At 38.1% G+C, this 24,073-nt stretch overlaps 1 protein-coding gene across 1 annotated transcript in view; it reads right to left on the minus strand.

Moving 5' to 3' along the window:
* LOC124798994 (neural-cadherin-like) overlaps nt 1-24,073 on the minus strand; it is a 331,157-nt gene that overhangs the window by 208,401 nt on the left and 98,683 nt on the right. The window contains exon 8 of the mRNA XM_047262530.1: nt 3,511-3,674. Coding sequence (XP_047118486.1) covers nt 3,511-3,674 — 164 coding nt within the window. The remainder of the gene's footprint in view (nt 1-3,510; nt 3,675-24,073) is intronic.

The following is a 24,073-nucleotide window of genomic DNA, read 5'->3' on the forward strand; positions in this document are numbered from 1 at the left end:
TAGGTGCTGCTGCCTGATGTGTTGCTTCACAGTGTCATTATTGGCTCTTGAGCAAGAGAGTTTGACAACCACTGCTTTAGACAATGCCTTCTCTTTGGTGAAATGCTCTACTTCAGTGTGTGTGCCATTTCACTGATGGCAGCATCTTCTGTAGTGAGCTTCTCTACATCCATAGACACATTTTGACCATCATTTGACAATTTCATCATACTGTCAGCTAATGTCTCCTGCTGTTATTTCTAATCTTTACCTTTTTCTCATATGTGTCCTACCTCTACTGAAATGTTACCAATCTGTTTCTGCAGATCTGCTACATTTGATGAGGGTTCTGAAATCTGGGCTGTAGTATTTAGTGTTACCTTACAAAACTTTATGATCATTTCAGCCAATACCATCATAGTAATTTCACTTTCGAGTCAATCTTTGAATGTGACCACATGAGTTTTATTGCACTTTTGAGCATGATCATGTCAATTTCAGTAGTCACATTAGTATTCAGAGTGAACACTTCAGTACTAAGAGTGGACATATCAGTACTGAGAGTTGACATTCCAGTATTCATATTAGAAGCATAAGATGGCTGTCTAGCACTCACTACTCCAAGCACCAAAGCTCAATAATGAGTTTTCTCTTACCTTGTACCTCTCATTCTGGTTCTAGATTATTATTAGTTTCTTTTCATATTTACTTTATATTTTCTCTTTATCTCTTTCTAGATGTTTCGATTTTTGGTTCTGTTTACTTTATATTCCAACAGTAGTACTCTGAGTGATAGCACCATCGTGAAAAAGGCAAACAGTTAGTACAATGAACATACAATTACATACAATAGCTGATATTTAATAAATGTTCTGTCACGGTCACCAATTAAAGTTGGCTTCCACCTCTTGACAACTCAAATATTTTAAAATTTCGTTACCAGCAGGAATATAGTGATCCCAGATTTGTGCTGGAAGTGGTGCAACAGAGGATGTGAACCAACTGAATTTTAGTAGACATAATTTGTGTATCATGGTTTGTTAGTCACTCTATGCTGTACCATTCATTTCAAAAAGTCTTGGACTTCTTTTCTGAATGATTCTGGGTTCTGCACATACAATATGTGAGAATGGATATAGCAGATTAGTAATGAAACCACATCAATGGTGGATCGGTGCACATGGAAGTGTTGTGTCTTTTCTGCTACAAATACTGAAAAATGAGACTCATAACACAATGAACAATGAATTAAAAATTAGGAATATAGAATTAATAATAAAATAGCACTTAACTAGCTCAAAATAAGTTAGTATATTGTGAACTCACTACAACTATAACCCACGATGCTTACATTATGGAGATTGAAAGTGGAAAGGCAAGTGCAAACAGACAAGGTTTTCCTATCTGCTCTCTACCAAATTTGAAGACTGTGCTTTCTTTTGTTACACATATAATACAAATATGAACACTGATTCTTTGTTTGCAATCTTAACATATTTTTTACACAAAGTATAGTTTTTTAGAAAAGAGATATTATATGCTGTTGCACAAAATGATTCTCAGTGGTTTATTGTTCGACAAGTACTTCAGTTATATTGTACATAGATTGAAAAAGGAAGTTCTGTGCTAGATTCTAAGAGAATGGAAAAAAAATGGAAATTAGCATATGGCATTGTGGGCCAGGAGTCCCCCACTTGGGGAAGTTCGGCCGTCGAGGGCAAGTACTTATTGCATTTGATGCCACATTGGGCGACTTGCACGTCAGGACAACACAACATCCAGTCCCTGAGAGGAGAAAATCTTTTGCCCAAGCCGCGAATCTAACTCGGGCTCCTTGGCGTGGCATCCCGCCATACTGACCACTCAACTAATGGAGGTGAACTAAGAGAGTGGAATTACAATTTAATGGAAGGAGAGTGGATATCATTAAATAACATACAGGAGTAATACAGATGCATGTAACTGAAGTCTAGAGGAAGCATTTTTTCCAGCAGTGAATGTGAAAAGGATGAAAATAAATAAATAAACCAAACATCTCTCATAACCGGCGAATTTTCTCAGATGTTTTGATAAATATTTGCAGTTTCATTTTTTGCAGTGTATCGATGCAGTGAGCCCAAAAAAATACTGCTCATCATATGTTTCATGTGAAGTCCTATATTGATAGAAACCACTGATTTCTTTGCTACAGTAAATTGTGATTTTGATGTATGAAGAACCGCAACAGCTGCTGAATGATCCTTTATTAATCCGACTGGTTTCACAGCTTTTAGTACACCCTCAGGTATGCATAATCAGTTCATATAAAATTCAGGCCAGGATTAAATTATGATCTCGGTTTTATACAAACTGATTATATATACCTAAGAATGCAGCTGTAAGTTATGAAACCAGCTGTTTTAATAAAGGATCATTTAACAGCTATAATGGTTCTTCATTTATCAAGGCATGACTGGCAAGATTGTAAAGTATCTTGTAAACAATTATGGAATTTTATGTGCTTATTCAATAGAGAAGCTGCAAATTAGTTTTACAGGAAGTCTGGTTTAATGATGTGGTAACAGAGACAAAAAAACATGAGGAATAACCAGTACTCCAGAAGCAACTGGATAAAGTTCACACATTTAATGAAAGTGCATACTGACCTAGACTAATCTAGGACTTTTCTGTGAAACAGGCACATTAAATTTCATTAAAAAATCATTTTGTTTGTAATAAGAAACAAACCCATGTTTTTATCAGTGCTGGACATTGAACAAAACATTTGATTGGTAGCATTTGTTTGTGACCACTTTAACAACATATCAGAAATACTAAACTGCAAATATCAACTGAAACAGCAGAGGAAGGAGGACAGACAACTGTTATTAGAGACACCCAGTGAGTAAATTTGACCTGGGAATCAAGGAAAAGAATAGGATGAAGGAAGATGTGAGAGATACACTTTTATCTTATTGTTCATTCTTACATTTGTCCCACATAAAGTAGTATTTTTGTCTTTTCTAGTAGGTGTTATAAATTGAGATTCTGTCTACCTTTATGATTAATTCTTCATAGGCAATATGCATCTTCTCTAATTGCTCCATAGTACTATCCCTCTAATACATACTATCACTCTCGTACACACATACTATATCAGGTACTAGGTTCTAACTTTAGCTAAACAGAACTGAATGTCTTTTCCCACAACTGGTAAGTTCTTCTCAATATGGAGTCCAAGTCACCTGCCCCTCATTTTACATATTCATAGCCTATCCCTCTTTCCTTTGTGAAGAAGGATCAAAGCTAAGTTAAGCTTTTTCTGTTTCTATCTGTGTCTCTCAGCAATATTTGGAAATCGCCTCCTGAAGTATGTGTGGACCAGACATTCCTTCTTCAATGCTTGTTTGCTATCTACTAATAAGTAGCAATTTCTTCTGTCTTCATTTAATTGGAATTGCACAGCTGAGTTCCTTTTCTTTATACATTTTCATGTAGAAATAAATAGAATAAATAAGACCAGCAATACTATTATTAGTAAATGAAACTCACCTGCCATTAGGTGTTCCTTCTCGCATTGTTATCATTCCTGTGCTTGGGTTCAGCTGAAACAATGGGTGCTCTGTAGTTTCCCAATGAAATGTTTTGTCTGGTAAATCCCAATCATCCAGATCATATACATAAACACGGCCAATTTCTGTATCAGGTGCTTGGCCCTAACAAATTCACAGAACAAAATTAGCACCTGAAATAATGAAAATATTTACTTTGTAACAACGATCATATAGTAGCATAAAATATATGTTAATAAAGGATTGGTTGTTTGGCATTATGTACATCATCAGAGGCCTACAGAAGATGGGAACAACAGGTGATTTATTCATTAGGTCCTAACAGCATACACAGAGATTCTAAATCCATTGGCTTAAACATAGAGAGACAATAAAATTAACATAAATAAATAATTGCACGAGGGCTTTATCAGTTTTCCAACACATAGGCCAAATGTGAAAATAGTTCCACATTTTTTTTTTTTTAAAAAGTCAGTTATCTGTATCAAATTATTCAGTATCTTTACCTTATACAGGGCAGTAATAAGAATAATCTGGGACTGGTGAATAACATTCTAACAATATCACAAATAAATAAAACATAATATCTGGACATCAAATATATAGGCCATAACTGACAGTTCTAACAAAATTAAGAAAATAAGTCACTATAGTAGTAATAAACAGCAACTGACTTCTCCACTCATTCATTCATTCTTCACTCATTCATTCATGCAATATCTGGTTTATCATGTTATGTAGACTACATTACGAAAGAGAACCTTCAAAGTTGTGGAAAGAGTCAGGGAAAACATTCAAAGAAAACTGGCTATCAGAAACTAATTTCATACACTGTATTAACAATTAACAATACAACAGTAAGACGGCGATTTAGGAAACAGGTTTTAATTTGTAAGACACTTCTGTGGGCAGATGTGGACTCTGACCACACTCTATTGGTTATGAACTGTAGATTAAAACTGAAGAAACAGCAAAAAGGTGGGAATTTAAGGAAATGGGAACTGGATAAACTGACTAAACCAGAGGTTGTAAAGAGTTTCAGGAATGGCATAAGGGAACAATTGACAGGAATGGGGGAAAGAAATACAGTAGAAGAAGAATGGGTAGCTTTGAGGGATGAAGTACTGAAGGCAGCAGAGGATCAAGTAGGTAAAAAGAATAGGGCTAGTAAAATCCTTGGGTAAAAGAAGAAATATTAAATTTAATTGATGAAAGGAGAAAATATAAAAATGCAGTAAATGAAGCAGGCAAAAAGGAATACAAACATCTAAAAAATGAGATCGACAGGAAGTGAAAAATGGTTAAGCAAGGATGGCTGGAGGACAAATGTAAGGTTGTAGAGGCTTATCTCACTAGGGGTAAGATAGATACCGCCTACAGGAAAATTAAAGAGAACTTTGGAGAAAAGAGAACCACTTGTATGAATATCAAGAGCTCAGATGGAAATCCAGTTCTAGGCAAAGAAGGGAAAGCAGAAAGGTGGAAGGAGTATATAGAGGGTCTATACAAGGGCGATGTACTTGAGGACAATATTATGGAAATGGAAAAGGATGTAGATGAAGATGAAATGGGAGATACGATACTGCGTGAAGAGTTTGACAGAGCACTGAAAGACCTGAGTCGAAACAAGGCCCTTGGAGTAGACAACATTCTATTGGAACTACTGACGGCCTTGGGAGAGCCAGTCCTGACAAAACTCTTACCATCTGGTGAGCAAGATGTATGAGACAGGCGAAATACCCTCAGACTCCAAGAAGAATATAATAATTCCAACCCCAAAGAAAGCAGGTACCGCCAGGTGTGAAACTTATCGAACTATCAGTTTAATAAGTCACAGCTGCAAAAAAACACGAATTCTTTACAGACGAATGGAAAAACTGGTAGAAGCCGACCTCATGGAAAATAGTTTAGATTCCGCAAAAATATTGGAACATGTGAGGCAATACTGATCCTACAACTTATCTTAGAAGAAAGATTAAGGAAAGGCAAAAATACGTTTCTAGCATTTGTAGACATAGAGAAAGCTTTTGACAATATTGACTGGAATACCCTCTTTCACATTCTAAAGGTGGCAGGGGTAAAATACAGGGATCGAAAAGCTATTTACAATTTGTACAGAAACCAGATAGCAGTTATAAGAGTCGAGGGACATGTAAGGGAAGCAGTGGTTGGGAAGGGAGTGAGACAGAGTTGTAGCCTCTCCCCGATGTTATTCAATCTGTATATTGAGCAAGCAGTAAAGGAAACAAAATAAAAATTCGCAGTAGGAATTAAAATCCATGGAGAAGAAATAAAAACTTTGAGGTTCGCCGATGACATTGTAATTCTGTCAGAGACAGCGAAGGACTTGGAAGAGCCGTTGAACGGAACAGATAGTGTCTTGAAAGGAAGATATAAGATGAACATCAACAAAAGCAAAACGAGGATAATGGAATGTAGTCGAATTAAGTCGGGTGATGCTGAGGGAATTAGATTAGGAAATGAGACACTTAAAGTAGTAAAGGAATTTTGCTATTTGGGGAGCAAAATAACTGACGATGGTCGAAGTAGAGAGGATATAAAATGTAGACTGGCAATGGCAAGGAAAGCGTTTCTGAAGAAGAGAAATTTGTTATCATCGAGTATAGATTTAAGTGTCAGGAAGTTGTTTCTGAAAGTATTTGTATGGAGTGTAGCCATGTATGGAAGTGAAACATGGATGATAAATAGTTTGGACAAGAAAAGAATAAAAGCTTTTGAAATGTGGTGCTACAGAAGAATGCTGAAGATTAGATGGGTAGATCACATAACTAATGAGGAGGCATTGTATAGAATTGGGGAGAAGAGGACTTTGTGGCACAACTTGACTAGAAGAAGGGATCAGTTGGTAGGACATGTTCTGAGGCATCAAGGGATCACCAATTTAGTATTGGAGGGCAGCGTGGAGGGTAAAAATCGTAGAGGGAGACCAAGAGATGAATACACTATGCAGATTCAGAAGGATGTAGGTTGCAGTAGGTACTGGGAGATGAAGAAGCTTGCACAGGACAGAGTAGCATGGAGAGCTGCATCAAAACAGTCTCAGGACTGAAGACCACAATAACAACAACAACATATTAACAATTAACTGCTGCTTACCAGTTCTGATTTATTTGTAGTCATGCAAGCTAAAATGACGTATAAAAACAGAATACATGGATAATACTTGCATCTTTATACTAATACTGACCAAAGAACAGTAAGTAGCAACAATAAAATACTATAAGAATAGCAGCCTATTTACTTGTTGTCATGGTGCTGAAAGAAGTTATTACTTTTTGAACATTATCTGCTAAAAAAATTCGTTATCTGCAAAAATATGTTGGCTTAAACTAAAAAGGCCAAGGAATGAAAGAATGAGCCTCATGACACTTAAACAGCAATCAACATAAAAGCAGTATATTCAGAAGTCTACTTCTTCACACACCCATTAAATCATATTCTGCATATGGGAAAAATTCAATATAATGTTGCTCTACTCCATGCATTATTAACATGTGTGGGCCCTCCTTGGCAGGCTGTTCACTAGGTGACTGAGACACTGTTGTTCAAGCCTGTCTCACTCTTCAGGTGCAACTATTCTTAGATGTGTAGGTGTGCTGGGTGACTAAATTAGTAGAATCAGGAAGTGCTGGGGGGGGGGGGGGGGAGGCAGGGTGAGGAGGGGGGGGGGTTCAGCATTCATCAACATGTTATATGTTTTCATCTGCTACTCATTAACTTATTTCTTTCGGAGAGTTGTGATTTCTCCTTACATACATGCTTTCATTTTTTTCATGGATTTCCGCTGATTTAGAAATTACTTTCATGGATACTACTGTCAAAGAGTAAATTTCAGTTTTTTTTAGTTAACTTTTATTATTAGCCACAAATACAATCATAGTGTAACTGTACTGATAATTACAAGAATGTATATCAGGAACATTGAACATTTTTGAAGTATTCCTGAACTGAAATGTAAGACAGGAGTAGGAAAGCTGCCTAAAGCAATGGAAGTAAAAAAGATAGCTATAACCAACAACACTTGACTGAAGAGTAAAGATGCCCTTCAGGCAGATATGAGAGCTGCAGTGCTCCTTAGCCAGTCTGAAGCCTTCAAATGACATGAAAAAAAAAAAAAAAAAAAAAACGACATTACATAGTTTCGACACTTTCTAGGATGTCACAGGTGTCTACTCTAAGTCCAGGAAGGAATAAATATTTAATACATCATTATCAAATGAAATAGCATCATTAATTTGTTGGAGATCAGTCTCAGAGTTAGATGTCCTCTTTGGGTAACTGTATGTAGAATCATTGGGAAAAAAAAGTCGCAGAAGAAACCCTTGGATGAACATGAATGCTGAATTTAACTGATAAAAGGAGTCAAAAGGAAATACATACATCTAAAACTGAGATTGGCAGAAGGTGTAAAACTGTTAGGCAGGAACGAATAAAGGACAAATGCAACAATGTAGATGCATACATTAATATGGAAAAGACACATGCTGCCTGCAGGAAAATTGAAGAGACATTTGGAGGAAAGAGAAGCAGTTGCATGGACAGCAAGAAAGGAGATAAAATATTGCGAGGAAAGCTTCACAGAGCACTGAAAAACCTAAGTTATGAAATAGCACCTGGAGTAGATAATATTACCCCTGAATTATTTAGATAATTAGGAGAGCCAGCCATGATGAACCTATTCCACCTGATGTGCAAGGTACGTGAGAGTGGCAACATACCCTCACTCTCCAAGAAGAATGTAATAATTTCAATTACAAAATAAGGCAGATTTCGACAGATATGGGTATTACCAAATTTTCAGTTTCAAAGTCATGGTTGCAAAATACTGACATGAGTTATTTACAGAACCATGGAAAAATGATAGAAGCGGACCTCAGGGAAGATCAGTGTGGTTTCTGGAGAAATGTAGGAACACATTAATGCAATATTGAGTCTATGACTTATTTTGAAAGGTATACTGTATAAAGGTGAACCTACATTTATAGAATTTGTAGGTACACAGAAACATATAACATAGTAGAATGGAATTCTCTTTTTGAAATTCTGAACGTATCAGGGATAAACTACAGGGAGCAAAAGGCTATTTACAACTTACATAGAAACCAGGTTGCAGTTATATGAGCTGAAGGGTATTGAGGGGAAGCAGTAGATGAGAACTGAATGAGACATATGAGGTCTGTTCAAAAATTTCCAAAACTTAATCCATAAAATTTGTAGTTGTAGCCTATCTCTGACTTTATTCAATCTATACATTGAGCAAGCAGTAAAGAAAACTAAGGAGAAATTTTAAAGAGGTTTCAGGTCATGGAAAAGTACTTAAAAGTTTGATGGTTCTTAGTGAAACCATAATTCTTTCAAAGATGGCAAAGGACTTCGAAAAGCAATTAAACATAATGGATGGTGTCCTGAAATGAAGTTATAAAATGAAAATTAATCAACATAGTTCCTCAGGACATGCTCTACTGTGTGGCTTACTGATGATGGCATCCTCTTGGGTAAAATATTTCCGAGGTAAAATAGTCCTCCAGTTGGATCTCAGGGTGGAGACTACTTAGTAGGACATCATCAACAGGAAAAACAAAATTGTTAATCATGTTTTGCAGCATAGAATGTTAGATCCCTTAATTAGACAGGTATGTTAGAGAATTTAGAAAGGGAAAACAGATAGGTTGATTGAGACAGATTGCAATTTAGTGAAGAGTGGTGGCAGAAAGAACAGGATTTCTGGTCCGGTTGGAGTAGGGTTACCAACAGAAAATCAAACAGGGGTAAAGCAGGACTATACTTAATAATGAATAAGAAAATAGCAATGTGGATAAGCTTTTTTGGACAGCATAGAGATCAAATTGTCATAGACAAAACAGACAAGAAGCTAACAGCCACCACAACAGCAGAAGTTTATATGCCAGCTAACTCCGCAGATGGAGAAGAGATTGAAAGACTGTAAGGATGATATGAAAGAAATTATTCAAATAGTTAAAGCAGACAAAAATTTAACTGTTATAGGTGACTGGAATTTGATAGTAGGAAGAGGAGGAGAGGGAAAGATAGTAGGGAAGCATGTGCTCTAGCAAAGGAATGAAATAGGAAACTGCCTGGTACAATTTTTCACACAGTAAAATTAAATTGTTGATAACATTTGGTTTAAGAATCATGAAAGAAGGCTGTATATATGAAAGAGACCTGGGAACAATCAAAAGTTTCATACAGTGGTAAGACAGAGGTTCCAAACCTATATTTTAAGATGAGGCCATAGGTAATAGCAGAATGTATATAAGCAAAGTAAACAGCTCTGCTACATTCCCTACTACATACAAAGCTAATAACGCGTAAAGCAAAGAAAGCAGAGCTTAATTTATGCGAGAGATACAGGATATGGGATTTCCAGTCTAAATTTTCGTCTATATGTACACCTAAGAATTTTGTGGAAGCAACTCTCACAATTTCTTTATTTTGTATTCTGAGATCTAGATCAGAGTGTGACTTTGCTTTCCTGTAATGGATATAATTAGTTTTAGAGATATTTATGGTTAATTTGTTCACTTCAAACCAATTTTGCAAATATTCTATAACTCTGGTTGCAGATGTTGGCAATACCCAGTTTATGTCAGTTACTACAATGTTTGTGTCATCCGCAAACAGGGTTATGTGAGTACCATTTACTGGAATCTTGATATCATTTATGTAAAGAAGAAATAGGAGAGGTCCTAGAACACTCCCCTGCGGTACCCCAATTGGCACAGTCTGAATATCTGATCTGTAAACAATACTTTGGTTTTTACTGTTTGTTGTTGCAATTTCTACTACCTGTTTCCTATTATGGAGATATGACTGAAACCACTTGTTAGCTACTCCTCGTATACCGACATATTCTAATTTGTCTAGCAGGATATCATGTTGGACAGTATCAAATGCCTTTGAGAGGTCCAAATTTATTCCTATTGTACTGTTGTTCTTATCTAGCCCCGTTATAATATTTTAAATGAATTGGGTGATGGCTGACTCTGTACTCATTCCTTTGTGAAAGCCATGTTGGTTTACAGACAATAGATTGAATTTTTCGAGGTAATTTGTAATTCTGTTTTTCATGACTGTCTCTATTACTTTTGAAAATACCGATAATAAAGCTATTGGTCTATAGTTTCCCACTTCAACTATATTGACCTTTTTATACAATGGTTTTACTTTTGCAATTTTTAATCGTTGTGGAAAGACACCTTCTGAAAATGATATGTTTATGATGTGTGAGAGTGGGTCTGATATGACACTAGCACATCTCATCATGACTGAGCAAGGTATCTCGTCAATCCAGAGGACATTTTATTCTTCATTGTTTTTATTATTCAATTAACTTCCAATTTGTTCGTGGGAGGTAGCAAGGGAAAACAGAGATCTAAAAAAACAGACAGAAAATGCAAAATGGCTATGGAGTAATTGCTAGATACTGATCATTCAGCATTTTATTGAGCTGAGATCAAATAAGGAAGTCCTTTGTAAAAAAAAGTCTGCATAGAAAGGAACTTTAATCAGGAAAACATGATTTCATTTCATGACAGGCTCATTCAAACAGAATGGCATCCCTACCAAAATATTTCAGGCAGTGCAAATTTTGAAGAATTCTTAATTAGTTTTTTAAATGTTTTCAGTTAAACATTTCTACCTACAACTTATTTTAATAAAGCAACAAAAAACTCAACTGGATCACTAAAGATATAAAAATCTCTAGTGCTAAGGGAAAGACAGGTACATAATGAACTAAGACATAATACAAATACAGACTTTGGTGAATATGTTAGGCAATACAAATTACATTTCAGAAAGTTGTGAAGGCAGCAAAGTATTGCCAATAATAGTTTAATTTTAAGACAGAGAATAAATCAAAGACAATATGGTGAGTTGTTAAATCTGAATTAAGTATTAAAGCCTCTAGTCATGGAATTTTTAAAATAAAGCTTAAAGATGACTTTACTGAAAAACAAGCTCAAATTTCAGATTGATTCAATGGATTCTTCATTAATGTAGCGAAATCAGATGTCGATGCTGCTTATTATGACAACAAAGTATAACACTTTGACTAGATCAAATGTTTGAGCTTCATAAAATTTAAAACAGCATTATCAGTAAAGGTTGAAAATGTTATATTAACACATCCACTTAATTTCTCAAATTTGTGCATAAAATAAAAGGACACCCACTATATATGTTATAACAAACAAATATTTTTAACAAGGATATTTTACAGGGGTTCTAAAGTATACAAAAGTAAAATCGCTGTCAAAAAAGGGTCAAGAGAGGATATGGGAAATTATTGTCCCATATCTCTTTTTCCAGTCCTGTCAAAAGAATTCAAAAAAGATGTTGCCATCCAGATTCAAAATTTTATTGAAAAATATTAGATTATTTTGAAAAATTAATTTGGATTCCTGCACAGAAAAAAGCACTATAAATGTAATTAATAAGTTTATCAACAAAATTAGCACTTCATTAGACAACAAATATAAAGTTGTTGGTATCTTTTGTGAGCTCAAAAAAGCCTGTGACTCAGTAAATCATGCACTTCTTATCCATAAACTTGACAGGTTGTAACGTCTAGTAAGAAACAAAAACAACATATTATGTGGTAACGAGAAAATTATATGTATCATATTGTGTTATTGTATAAAATTATGTATTTTTTTTATTATTTACTTTTGAGAATATCTGCGTCAGCGAGTAATGAAACCGCCACAGACGATAAATGTCGAACAAAGATTAAAATAAGTAACTAGTATATAATACGTGACGAATATCAATTTCTTTGTCTTCTTCATCTGGGAGTCGAGCGAGTAAGATATCCTGTGTCGTAGTAGTGAACGCTAGTGTAGCATTCTTTTGTCGAGACTAAGAGATGTGCGCCATTACGTGTGAATTCATAAAGGTGTGTAACAATTGAAATATTTAAATGTTTTAATAGAGTTATGTAAATGAAAACTTGCATTATTAATTGTTAAAGCTTGCTTGCCTATTATCCCATCCAGTTGAGACATTTTTCAGTTATATAAATATTATCTGTGGTGCTGAGCTGCGTGGCGAACGAAAGAGCCGCTGCCGCGGTGTATTCAAATGACTTCCAATATAGTCTATCATACCGCAAGGAAGCGGTAAAGTAACAGTAAAATAATATTATTTCTTTTAGCTTCCAGACTTGCAGTGCAGATCAGCACATTTTATGATGTGTTGCAGGTTGATGCGGGCTGCTGATAGTATATAACTCACAGTACAAATAAGTTAATGTACCATCAAAATCTAATAGGAATCTTGCTGTGCTCCGTTCTGGTCTGGCAAACTTTATAGTGAAAACGTATTTTTTTAATAAGAGTCTCATGTTCTTGTGCTAGTCGTGGCATTGAATGGTGTTTTACCGAGAAACAAAATCCACTGCAAAATTTTGTTGTTGAACGATCATACGAACTGTAACATCAGTGTTCATAACCAAGTAATTTCAATTTTCAATAACTATAAAGTAGGGAAGATATGTTGATTTTTAGAATGAGTTACAGTCACGAAAAAACGTTCCTTTAATCGTAGGCCAGATACAGAACAATAAGATCTCAATATATATATTTTGCTTTGTTAAAAGGTAATGATGATAAAGAAATTCAAAGCACGGCATTATTAACAGATATTTCGCGGCTCTTTTCGTATATGCGTTAATAAAAAACGCGAAACTGTCGCCCAAAAACGCGGGGCCCGAATTTGCAGTGGCCACAAAATTTTTATGTATTTTCCTTTCAGTGTCTATTGTTATATATATGTATATATATGTATTTAGTGATAAATGTATGTATGTGTATCATGATTAATGCAATGTATTAATGAATGTGCAACCACTCTTTCATGAAAAAACGTACTACTGCAAGCGAGTCAGAGAAGACGATCCTGATAGTACTGAGAAACTGTAACGACTACGTAATCCGGGGGCAGCCGAACCCCGAGATCAGATAAACTAAAGGTAAGACTACAGTGTAGTTGTCCTGTTTGTAGAAGCTGAGTTCCAGTGAATTGATCTCATATCATTAGTGGTGTGCATATTGTGCGTAGTTTAATGTTAGTGTTATGACAGGACAAAGTTGATGGTAGATAGTAATTTTTAGTGGGCAGTGTAGTGTAGATAAATTAACGTATTTTGTGTGCAAGTGGCAAAACTATCAGATCTTGTGTTCGAGTAGGTAATTTATGAATATGGTTAAATTGCGTAGTCAACGTCCGAGCAATATGGATACTGAGGAACAGCCATTAGTTAGTGCAGGAAATGTAGAAACGGGTGCATTAAGCAGTACAAGTACTCTCTTTGAGGATATACCATGCGAAAATGTGGGGGCAGGGGCACAGGAAGTGATGCCACCGCCCACCAGTGCTCAAGGAGAGGTAGATAAAGAAATTACACCACCTCCAGAAAAGCAGGAACCAGAGAGTGGTAATCTGCCTGGTGGATATTCACTTCAGGCGATATTAGAGCGCGTGCTGGATTACCAGGCAAAATTTGCGCAACAGCAAGCCGAGCGAGATCGCCAGCAAGCTGAGCGAGATCGCCAGTTAGCAGAAAATTTACTTGCCCAGCAAGCTGAGCGAGATCGCCAGTTAGAGGAAAAGTTTCTTGCCCAGCAAGCTGAGCCAGATCGCCAATTAACAGAAAATTTACTTGCCCAGCAGGCTGAGAGGGATCGCCAGCAAGCGGAGCGAGATCGCCAGCAAGCTGAGCGGGACCAGCAACTTGTGCAATCGTTAGAACATATGAAAAAGGAGATTGCCTGTATGAAACAGAATTATGAGTCGATACCTAAGGCCGTGCAGGAGTTGACTGTACAGGTCAACAACCTACAAGTAGCAAACACTAACATGGTAGATGAGATAGGTGTCTCAGCCAACCGGTTAGAAAAGCTAGAGGTAGATTCCACACAGCTTGTAGAGCAGAAGTGGAACGAACAAGCGACTAAAATTGAAACGGAATTCAACTCATGGCTAGAAGTGAAGGAGAGTGAGATCGAAAAAAATATTAATTCTAAGGTACAAGCAGCAATAGCAGACAGAGATTCCGAATCGTTCAGTACCGCAGTAAACAGTCAGGTACAGAACGATGTGCAAACCATTAAACAAATACTCAGTGAGGATATCCCGCAGTGGCAAGTGAATATTAACAAATGGATATCCGACTTGGAAAAGGGTTTAACACAAAGTAGCAAACATCTTGAACATGAAACTATGTCGCCAACAGCCAATGTTTTTGGCAACGCACAAACTTATACGCGACGCAACAATGGTGAATCTGTAGTCGATAATGCGAAGAGCTGTAGCTTCGGTTCGGAGCAGACAGCATATGTCCCAGGAGCAAATCCATATAGTTCAAAAATATTAGTTGAAGAAAGTTTAATCAAAATAGGCAGTTTCAAACGTTTACTACTGAACGGAAGTCAGTACACCCAGTAGTATTCATAAAAAGCTTTAAAAATATCTTGCCTAGTGTGTGGAACGAAGCACAGAAAATTCAATACGTAATGTCATACATTCAGGGTGATGCAGCGTTGTGGGCTACGGAAGTAGCAGACAGCTGCATGACATATGAACAGTTCGAAAGGGCATTTCTGTCGAAATACTGGTCGCCTTGTATACAAGAGCAGCTAAGAAAAGAAGTATATAATCCCGAACCGTACTCACCCCGTCTTGGGAATTTGAGACGGTATTTTGAAAAGTATATAAACAAAACGCGCTACTGGGACGAGCCTATATCACCAAGAGACATAATAAGACTACTAAAATCACATTTACCCATTCATATCAAAGAGAAATTAATACACGTACCAGAAAGTGACATGGAACATTTCCTGTCTGTTCTAGATCCAATAGACTTGATCCAGGAAGACGCAAAATCAGCGTGCGATCACTCGCGGAATAATGGATCAGGGTGTAACCATGACAGAAATAATAATGCACAAAACCACAACCATGGAAATGGTGGGGGTGGTAACAAGCGGCAAGAGCATTCGCAAAATGGTAGTAATGGTAGAAGCCAGAACGGGTATGGGCAACCAACTTATAACAAAAAGCGTCGATTTGACGACCGGTACGAATCCGGAATGTCAGGGACCAACCGCTGGAAAAATGCGCGAGGTCAGTGGCATAGCAATTATAGTGATAGTAGTCGAAATGGGCATCAGAATCAGAGAACAAGCCCAGAGCGACAGGGTAATGACCGGTATGACAACAATAGAACCCCACCGCAAAACGCGCCTATTGCGCAGCCGTGGTGGCCTACAAATCAGAATGTACACATAGTGGAGGTCACGGACAATAGCCGTCCAAGTACCTCACAAGTAAGCAATCCAACAAACTAGGATCGGCCTCGATATGCTCTCCATCGCTGGCCGAGGGGTGGAGTGAGAGCAACACGAATGATAATAATATACCTGGAATATGTATGCTGCGATACAACGACGGTATCAGTATGGATAAAGATCTACTGAACGAACCGCACGAATGTAAGAAAGATAATAATGAAAATGTGCAAGCCATAATAGAAGCGAAAATCAATGATGTTGCAGTGAATATAATCATCGACACAGGTGCCTCAGTAAGTGTAATGAGTATAGAGTTATTTAAAGCACTGGGAAAAGGACGTAGCATACCGACTTTCCCGGTTAATAATTGTAAGGTGTCTGGAGCCATAAGTGCACAGAGCCAATTAGTTAAATACCAGGTGCAGGTAGAGATTTGTAAGGAGGGCGAAGCCATAGTGAGCTCGTTCCTCATTGTTAAAGGACTAAAGGTGGCCTGCATTCTGGGAGTAGATTTTCTCCGTGAGAGGGATGCAGTGATCGACCTCTCCTTGGGGAAACTAAGCATAGTTAATAAAGGTAGGAGGATTGAGTTGTCTATGATGAAATCGAAGGAGGTACTTGTGCCATGTTGTAATCGAATTAATATCAAATGTAGGAACCCCTGGGTACTACACCTCGATGATTTTTCACATGTAGCAGACCTCTATTACCCGAATTTAGAGGATCGAAATTTTGAAACAAATGTTGAGACATTTCAAACCAAAGTGCAGGAATCTGAAGGTTTAAGCGATATCCAAAAGCAACAGTTGACGCAGCTGCTATCGGAATATACTATGGTATTTACCGACCGACCAGGAATAGTCAAAGGGTACCACTATCACATAGAGGTGATGCCCCACAAAACATACCGTCGCGCAACTTACTCCATCCCTTGGTCGAGGAGGGAAGTAGTGGCTAAAGAGATTCGGAAGATGTTGGCACACGAATGTAGCTATTTGTTAGCACATCCCCAGACGGGGAAAATAAAAGGACTGTATCCACGTAAAGATGTAAAGTTATTTATTCAGTGACATGTCTGATGTAAATAGTAGTGGTAAGAAGATTTCAGTTGTGTTTTAGAGTATAAATATGTCAGTTTTAAGAAAGAATTTATGTATAGTTACAATTTTGAGGAAGTAGAATCAGTAAACTGAGCAATAATATGCAAATGGAAGACTTTGTTTACAGACAGTTAGTGTCATTAAAATACTACATGCTCTTCAAGCAATGAATAATCTTTTGTTGATAAAATAATGATTAATTTCTTGAATCATTTTGTAGTAAGTAAGTACAATTAATGATGAAATCTCATATAAATATGTAGCAGATGTAATTGTGTTAGAAGCAAGGAACCCTGAGAGAGAGTCTGTACTAGCCAAAAATTGACTTTGTAGTACGAAATAATTATGTGATGTAATGTTTACTGTCAATAGTGATCTGAGAACGACACTGGAGCAGAATCCAATAAAAAACAAAACCGTTCTGTGTAACCTATGCTTTGTATGTATTAATGCCTCAATTGAAGCCTGTGTACTTGGCACACGTTCTTGAATATTAATTACTCGGTACGCAAATCAAGTTACGCGGAAACTACACTGTAGTCCTGTAGGACGGACCGTTAAAAATAATACTAGTACTAAATGAAGTATTTATTGAACAATATGCCCAAGTCGAGCTGTCATGCACATGGTAAAATCTGTTTGCTAGATGGGTGATAACCTGGCAAGCTCCACTAAAAGAGGAAAAGAAAGCTATGTACAAAAAAAAAATCACACACCTTTAAATAATTACAAAAAAGCAATATATGCCTAGTAATAGTATTAGAAGTGTGTAATGAGAAGGTAACACAATGGACTCAATGTAGATGAGAGTGATTATGCTAAGAACAGTTGTTATGCATTAAAAATAAACTGTGTGCATAAACAACCTTGGAAAGGGCGGAATATTGTGTGTAGTAGGGACAGAAAATGACTGTTGTATCTGCACCAATATATACGTCGGTATAAGTTAAGCGTTGAGTGACTAACTGTCATAGTGCAGTGCTCAACAAACAGTAGTACACTGTGAGTAAAAACGGTAGTTAGTGATCCGTTCGGAGTCGATTCAAACAAACATCGCTCGACGGAGACATTTAGTATGTGTGTACCGAAATATTTTCGCGTGTTGAAAGACGCTCTGGCAGTGTATCAACCGTGAGAACAAGTGAAAGTGTGTAGTACAATGTGCGTGTGACGAACCCTGAATACCAGTGTCACAATGCCACAAGAAACCTGTTATCATACCAAAACATCCTGTGCGTACCAGCGAAGCGACGGCGTAATGAACAATAAACACTTTTAAACAAGTTGTATTTTCTTCCACAGCTAGTAATCTGTGTCCTTAGAGACAGTACACCGTTGTGGAATGTTTTTTTCATGCACTACGACGGGGAGCCATGCAGAGAAGCAGAGACGAGTGCCTTGCCGCCAGCCGGCCGGTCGCGGTAAACCACGGCAACTCGCCGACATCGGTGAATGGTTCGGCGCGGTTCGCGACTGCTTGCGTCACGTCAGCACGACGTCGCTGTTACTGAGAGCCGGTCGTCGAACCCAGCGGCCGTCGGCACGCGGCGTTCCAAACGACGTGACTCAACAATTGCTTCGCGCCGCCGCCCGCTCCGTACAACATTGTTGTCATTCAAATGAACTATCAACTATGTGGTTAATGCACTAATATGAAAACGGTATATTGGACATGAAATGACGTGACAAACATTGTGTTTTTCTTTAGTTACTCGATGCAGACTCAAAGTATTCATCGGTTCAGTGATGTATAGATACAATATGTTTTCGTCATGTTAATGAAGTAAACTTGCACGAGTGCTAGAACATTTTAAAACAATTGTCGTGAGTAAGTGCAGAGACGATTCATTATACCACTGTAAAACTGTTTAATGAGTGACTTTCATTGCAATACAGAACACAAATGTGAAAAAGGGTAGAAGGTATATTGGTAACAAAGAGACTAAAAGTTTAACACGTTGTCATAAATAGCCTTTGTTATCTGTGAACATTGGATAGAGTCTGAACTTTTTGTGATCAAACTGGGTATTAAAACAAACCAGGCGAGATGACTATGGCTCCGGCGCAGTTTTCCCAGGTTTTCTGATCGCACGTAGCCCGAATGGGGGAGCCAGATAAATGTAATGACCCTGGGACTAGGTTTATGGTCACCTCACAAAGGGTAAGAACAGTATAAAAAGTGTAATTAAACCTACAGTGTAAAAGAACTAAGAAGTTTAAAGTGAATGTTCCAACCAAGGTAACAGACAATAACCAAACAGACGTTAGTGGCAGCATATTGCCGAACATTCTTAACGTTAGTCAATTGCTGCCAGGGGGCATTGTAACGTCTAGTAAGAAACAAAAACAACATATTATGTGGTAACGAGAAAATTATATGTATCATATTGTGTTATTGTATAAAATTATGTAATTTTTTTTATTATTTATTTTTGAGAATATCTGCGTCGGCGAGTAATGAAACCGCCACAGACGATAAATGTCGAACAAAGATTAAAATAAGTAACTAGTATATAATACGTGACGAATATCAATTTCTTTGTCTTCGTCATCTGGGAGTCGAGCGAGTAAGATATCCTGTGTCGTAGTAGTGAACGCTAGTGTAGCATTCTTTTGTCGAGACTAAGAGATGTACGCCATTACGTGTGAATTCATAAAGGTGTGTAACAATTGAAATACCCTCTCCCTTAAAACCCACTTCCTTTCGTCTTCCCCTCTCCTTCCCTCTTTCCTGATGAGGCAACAGTTTGTTGCGAAAGCTTGAATTTTGTGTGTGTGTTTGTGTTTGTTTGTGTGTCTATCGACCTGCCAGCGCTTTTGTTCGGTAAGTCACCTCATCTTTGTTTTTATATATAATTGAAATATTTAAATGTTTTAATAGAGTTATGTAAGTGAAAACTTGCATTATTAATTGTTAAAGCTTGCTTGCCTATTATCCCATCCAGTTGAGACATTTTTCAGTTATATTAATATTATCTGTGGTGCTGAGCTGCGTGGCGAACGAAAGAGCCGCTGCCGCGGCGTATTCAAACGACTTCCAATATAGTCTATCATACCGCAAGGAAGCGGTAAAGTAACAGTAAAATAATATTATTTCTTTTAGCTTCCAGACTTGCAGTGCAGATCAGCACATTTTATGATGTGTTGCAGGTTGACGCGGGCTGCTGATAGTATATAACTCACAGTACAAATAAGTTAATGTACCGTCAAAATCTAATAGGAATCTTGCTGTGCTCCGTTCTGGTCTGGCAAACTTTATAGTGAAAACGTATTTTTTTAATAAGAGTCTCATGTTCTTGTGCTAGTCGTGGCATTGAATGGTGTTTTACCGAGAAACAAAATCCACTGCAAAATTTTGTTGTTGAACGATCATACGAACTGTAACATCAGTGTTCATAACCAAATAATTTCAATTTTCAGTAACTATAAAGTAGGGAAGATATGTTGATTTTTAGAATGAGTTACAGTCACGAAAAAACGTTCCTTTAATTGTAGGCCAGATACAGAACAATAAGATCTCAATATATATATTTTGCTTTGTTAAAAGGTAATGATGATAAAGAAATTCAAAGCACGGCATTATTAACAGATATTTCGCGGCTCTTTTCGTATATGCGTTAATAAAAAACGCGAAAAGGTATGGAAATAGGCATAGTGTTCTACATTGGTTTACTTCACACCTGTGCAATAGGAAACAAAGAGTGGTTGTACAAATTCAGCAAACTATTCTTCAAATAGAACACAGTAACACAACGTGTACCTCAAGGCTCTACTGTAGGAACTATTTTGTTTTTATTCTACATCAATATCAATGCTCCATCAGTTTATTTGCAAATGACACATCTGTATTAGTTGAGGAGCATGAGCCAGAAACTATCCCTGCCTGTATCATCAGTACAATAGATCGCTCAGAAACATGGTTTCATCTCAATGGATTAACCCTGAACATTCCAAAAACCTGTATGATCAAGTCCAGAACAAAACAGTGAACATCTGAGGAAATTAAAATAAACCTTAAAAATCAAAATCTAGAAGAAATGGATTCTGTGAAATTTTTAGGATTAAACCTAGGTAAGAATTTAGATTGGAGCAAACATGTGGAACATCTAGCAAACAAACTGTGTAGCTTTGCATTTGCAATGCAAATGTTAGCTAATGCCACTGACATGGGCATAAGGAAAATTGCTTACCACACCTACTTCCAGTCAGCTTTATGCATGCTATTGTTTTTCTGTTGAAATTCAAGCAACTTAATGCGCATATGGAAATTAAAGAAAAGAATTATTAGAAACATCTGTGCCATGCAACCAAGGAAATCATGTCACCTGTTATTTAAAAATCTCAAATTATTAACAATACCCTCCCCATACATCTATGATATTATCATTTTTTTACATTGCAATTTATAATTATGCAAAAAGAATGGCTCTGCTCACACTTACAGTACAACAAATAAAGAAAATTTTATGCTCCCTGCTGTCTGTTTAAACTTGTATGCTCAGTCTCCCCAGTACATGGGAACGTAAATTTACAACAAACTAAAAGCCATGAACATTCTGGATATGAAAATAGATTCACTGAAAACAAAGCTACATAATTCTCTGCTTTGGGATTGTTACTACTTGGCTGAAGATTTCACGAATCATCATCATCAGTGTTCTGCCAAACGGCAGGTTTTCACATGGTAATTCTCCAGGCTGTCCAGTCTTCTGCCATCCTCTTCAGGTCTGCATAATTTCCTCTTCCCTTTATGTCATCTATCATCTTGTATCTCCTTCTTCCTCTCAGTCTCCTCCCATAAACCAATCCTTGCAAAGCATCTGCTAACAAGCACTCCCTTCTCAATGAATGTCCCAACCAGTTTTTTTCCCTTTCTCTTACAACCTTTAACAGACATCTTCTCTCACCAACCCTTTCCAATACTCTTTCTTTACTCACTCATTCCAACCAGCTTATTCTCTCCACTCTACTCCACATCCACATCTCAAATGCTTCTAACCTTTTTTCATTCTCTTGTCTCAGTGTCCATGTTTCTGCCCCATATATTGCCACACTCCAGACAAAACATTTGCCAAGCCTTTTCCTTAGATCTTTATCTAATTTGCCACATACGAGTCTCCTATTTCTGTTGAATGCTTCCTTTGCTATGGCAATTCGAGTTTTCACCTCCTGGTGATATCTCAAGGCTTCAGTTATTGTGCTTCCAAGATATTTAAATGCACTTACTTGGCTAAGGGTAGATTGTCCTATTTTAATATTGGACAGTCTGATGACCACACTCTTTGTTTTTGCTGTGTTTATTTGCATCTGATATTCCACACAAGCTTCATTCAGATCTTTCAGCACGTCATTCACTGTACACTCACTTTCTGCTACTAACACGATGTTGTCAACAAATCTTATACATTCTATTCTCTTCCCACCAATACATATTTCTCTTTTCCCATTTAAGCCTTTTGCAATAATCTCCTCAAGGTATGCATTAAGCAACAGTGGGGAAAGGCAACAATCTTGTCTAACACCTCATCCAGTGCTGCTTCCTTCTGACATTTCATTTCCATTCCTTATCCTTACTTTCTGGTGTCAATATAGATTCTGTAGCAGTCATCTCTCTTTCCAATCTACTCCTTTCCTGTTCAAAATATCCATCAGTTTGTTCCACTGAACTCTGTCAAAAGCCTTATCTAAAGCTATAAAAACAGCAAAGAATTCTCTACCTTTTTCCATATATCTTCCCCTATAGTTCTTAAGAGCCAATAGCATCTCTTGCTCCTTTTCCTCTTCTAAATCCGAACTGCTCCTCTGCAATCCCTCTATCCAGCTTGCCATATAGCCTTCTATTCAACACTGTCAGCAAGACTTTAGCTGCATGAGAAATTAGACTGATGGTCCATCCGGTCTTTATACACTCCTGGAAATTGAAATAAGAACACCATGAATTCATTGTCCCAGGGAGGGGAAACTTTATTGACACATTCCTGGGGTCAGATACATCACATGATCACACTGACAGAACCACAGGCACATAGACACAGGCAACAGAGCATGCACAATGTCGGCACTAGTACAGTGTATATCCACCTTTCGCAGCAATGCAGGCTGCTATTCTCCCATGGAGACGATCGTAGAGATGCTGGATGTAGTCCTGTGGAACGGCTTGCCATGCCATTTCCACTTGGCGCCTCAGTTGGACCAGCGTCCGTGCTGGACGTGCAGACCGCGTGAGACGATGCTTCTTCCAGTCCCAAACATGCTCAATGGGGGACAGATCCGGAGATCTTGCTGGCCAGGGTAGTTGACTTACACCTTCTAGAGCACGTTGGGTGGCACGGGATACATGCGGATGTGCATTGTCCTGTTGGAACAGCAAGTTCCCTTGCCGGTCTAGGAATGGTAGGACGATGGGTTCGATGACGGTTTGGATGTACCGTGCACTATTCAGTGTCCCCTCGACGATCACCAGTGGTGTACGGCCAGTGTAGGAGATCAATCCCCACACCATGATGCCGGGTGTTGGCCCTGTGTGCCTCGGTCGTATGCAGTCCTGATTGTGGCGCTCACCTGCACGGCGCCAAACCCGCATACGACCATCATTGGCACCAAGGCAGAAGCGACTCTCATCGCTGAAGACGACACGTCTCCATTCGTCCCTCCATTCACGCCTGTCGCGACACCACTGGAGGCGGGCTGCACAATGTTGGGGCGTGAGCGGAAGACGGCCTAACGGTGTGCGAGACCGTAGCCCAGCTTCATGGAGACGGTTGCGAATGGTCCTCGCCGATACCCCAGGAGCAACAGTGTCCCTAATTTGCTGGGAAGTGGCGGTGCGGTCCCCTACAGCACTGCGTAGGATCCTACGGTCTTGGCGTGCATCCGTGCATCGCTGCGGTCCGGTCCCAGGTCGACGGGCACGTGCACCTTCCGCCGACCACTGGCGACAACATCGATGTACTGTGGAGACCTCACGCCCCACGTGTTGAGCAATTCGGCGGTACGTCCACCCGGCCTCCCACATGCCCACTATACGCCCTCGCTCAAAGTCCGTCAACTGCACATACGGTTCACGTCCACACTGTCGCGGCATGCTACCAGTGTTAAAGACTGCAAT

The sequence above is a fragment of the Schistocerca piceifrons genome, chromosome 5, assembly GCF_021461385.2.
Source record: "Schistocerca piceifrons isolate TAMUIC-IGC-003096 chromosome 5, iqSchPice1.1, whole genome shotgun sequence".
Classification (NCBI taxonomy): domain Eukaryota; kingdom Metazoa; phylum Arthropoda; class Insecta; order Orthoptera; family Acrididae; genus Schistocerca; species Schistocerca piceifrons.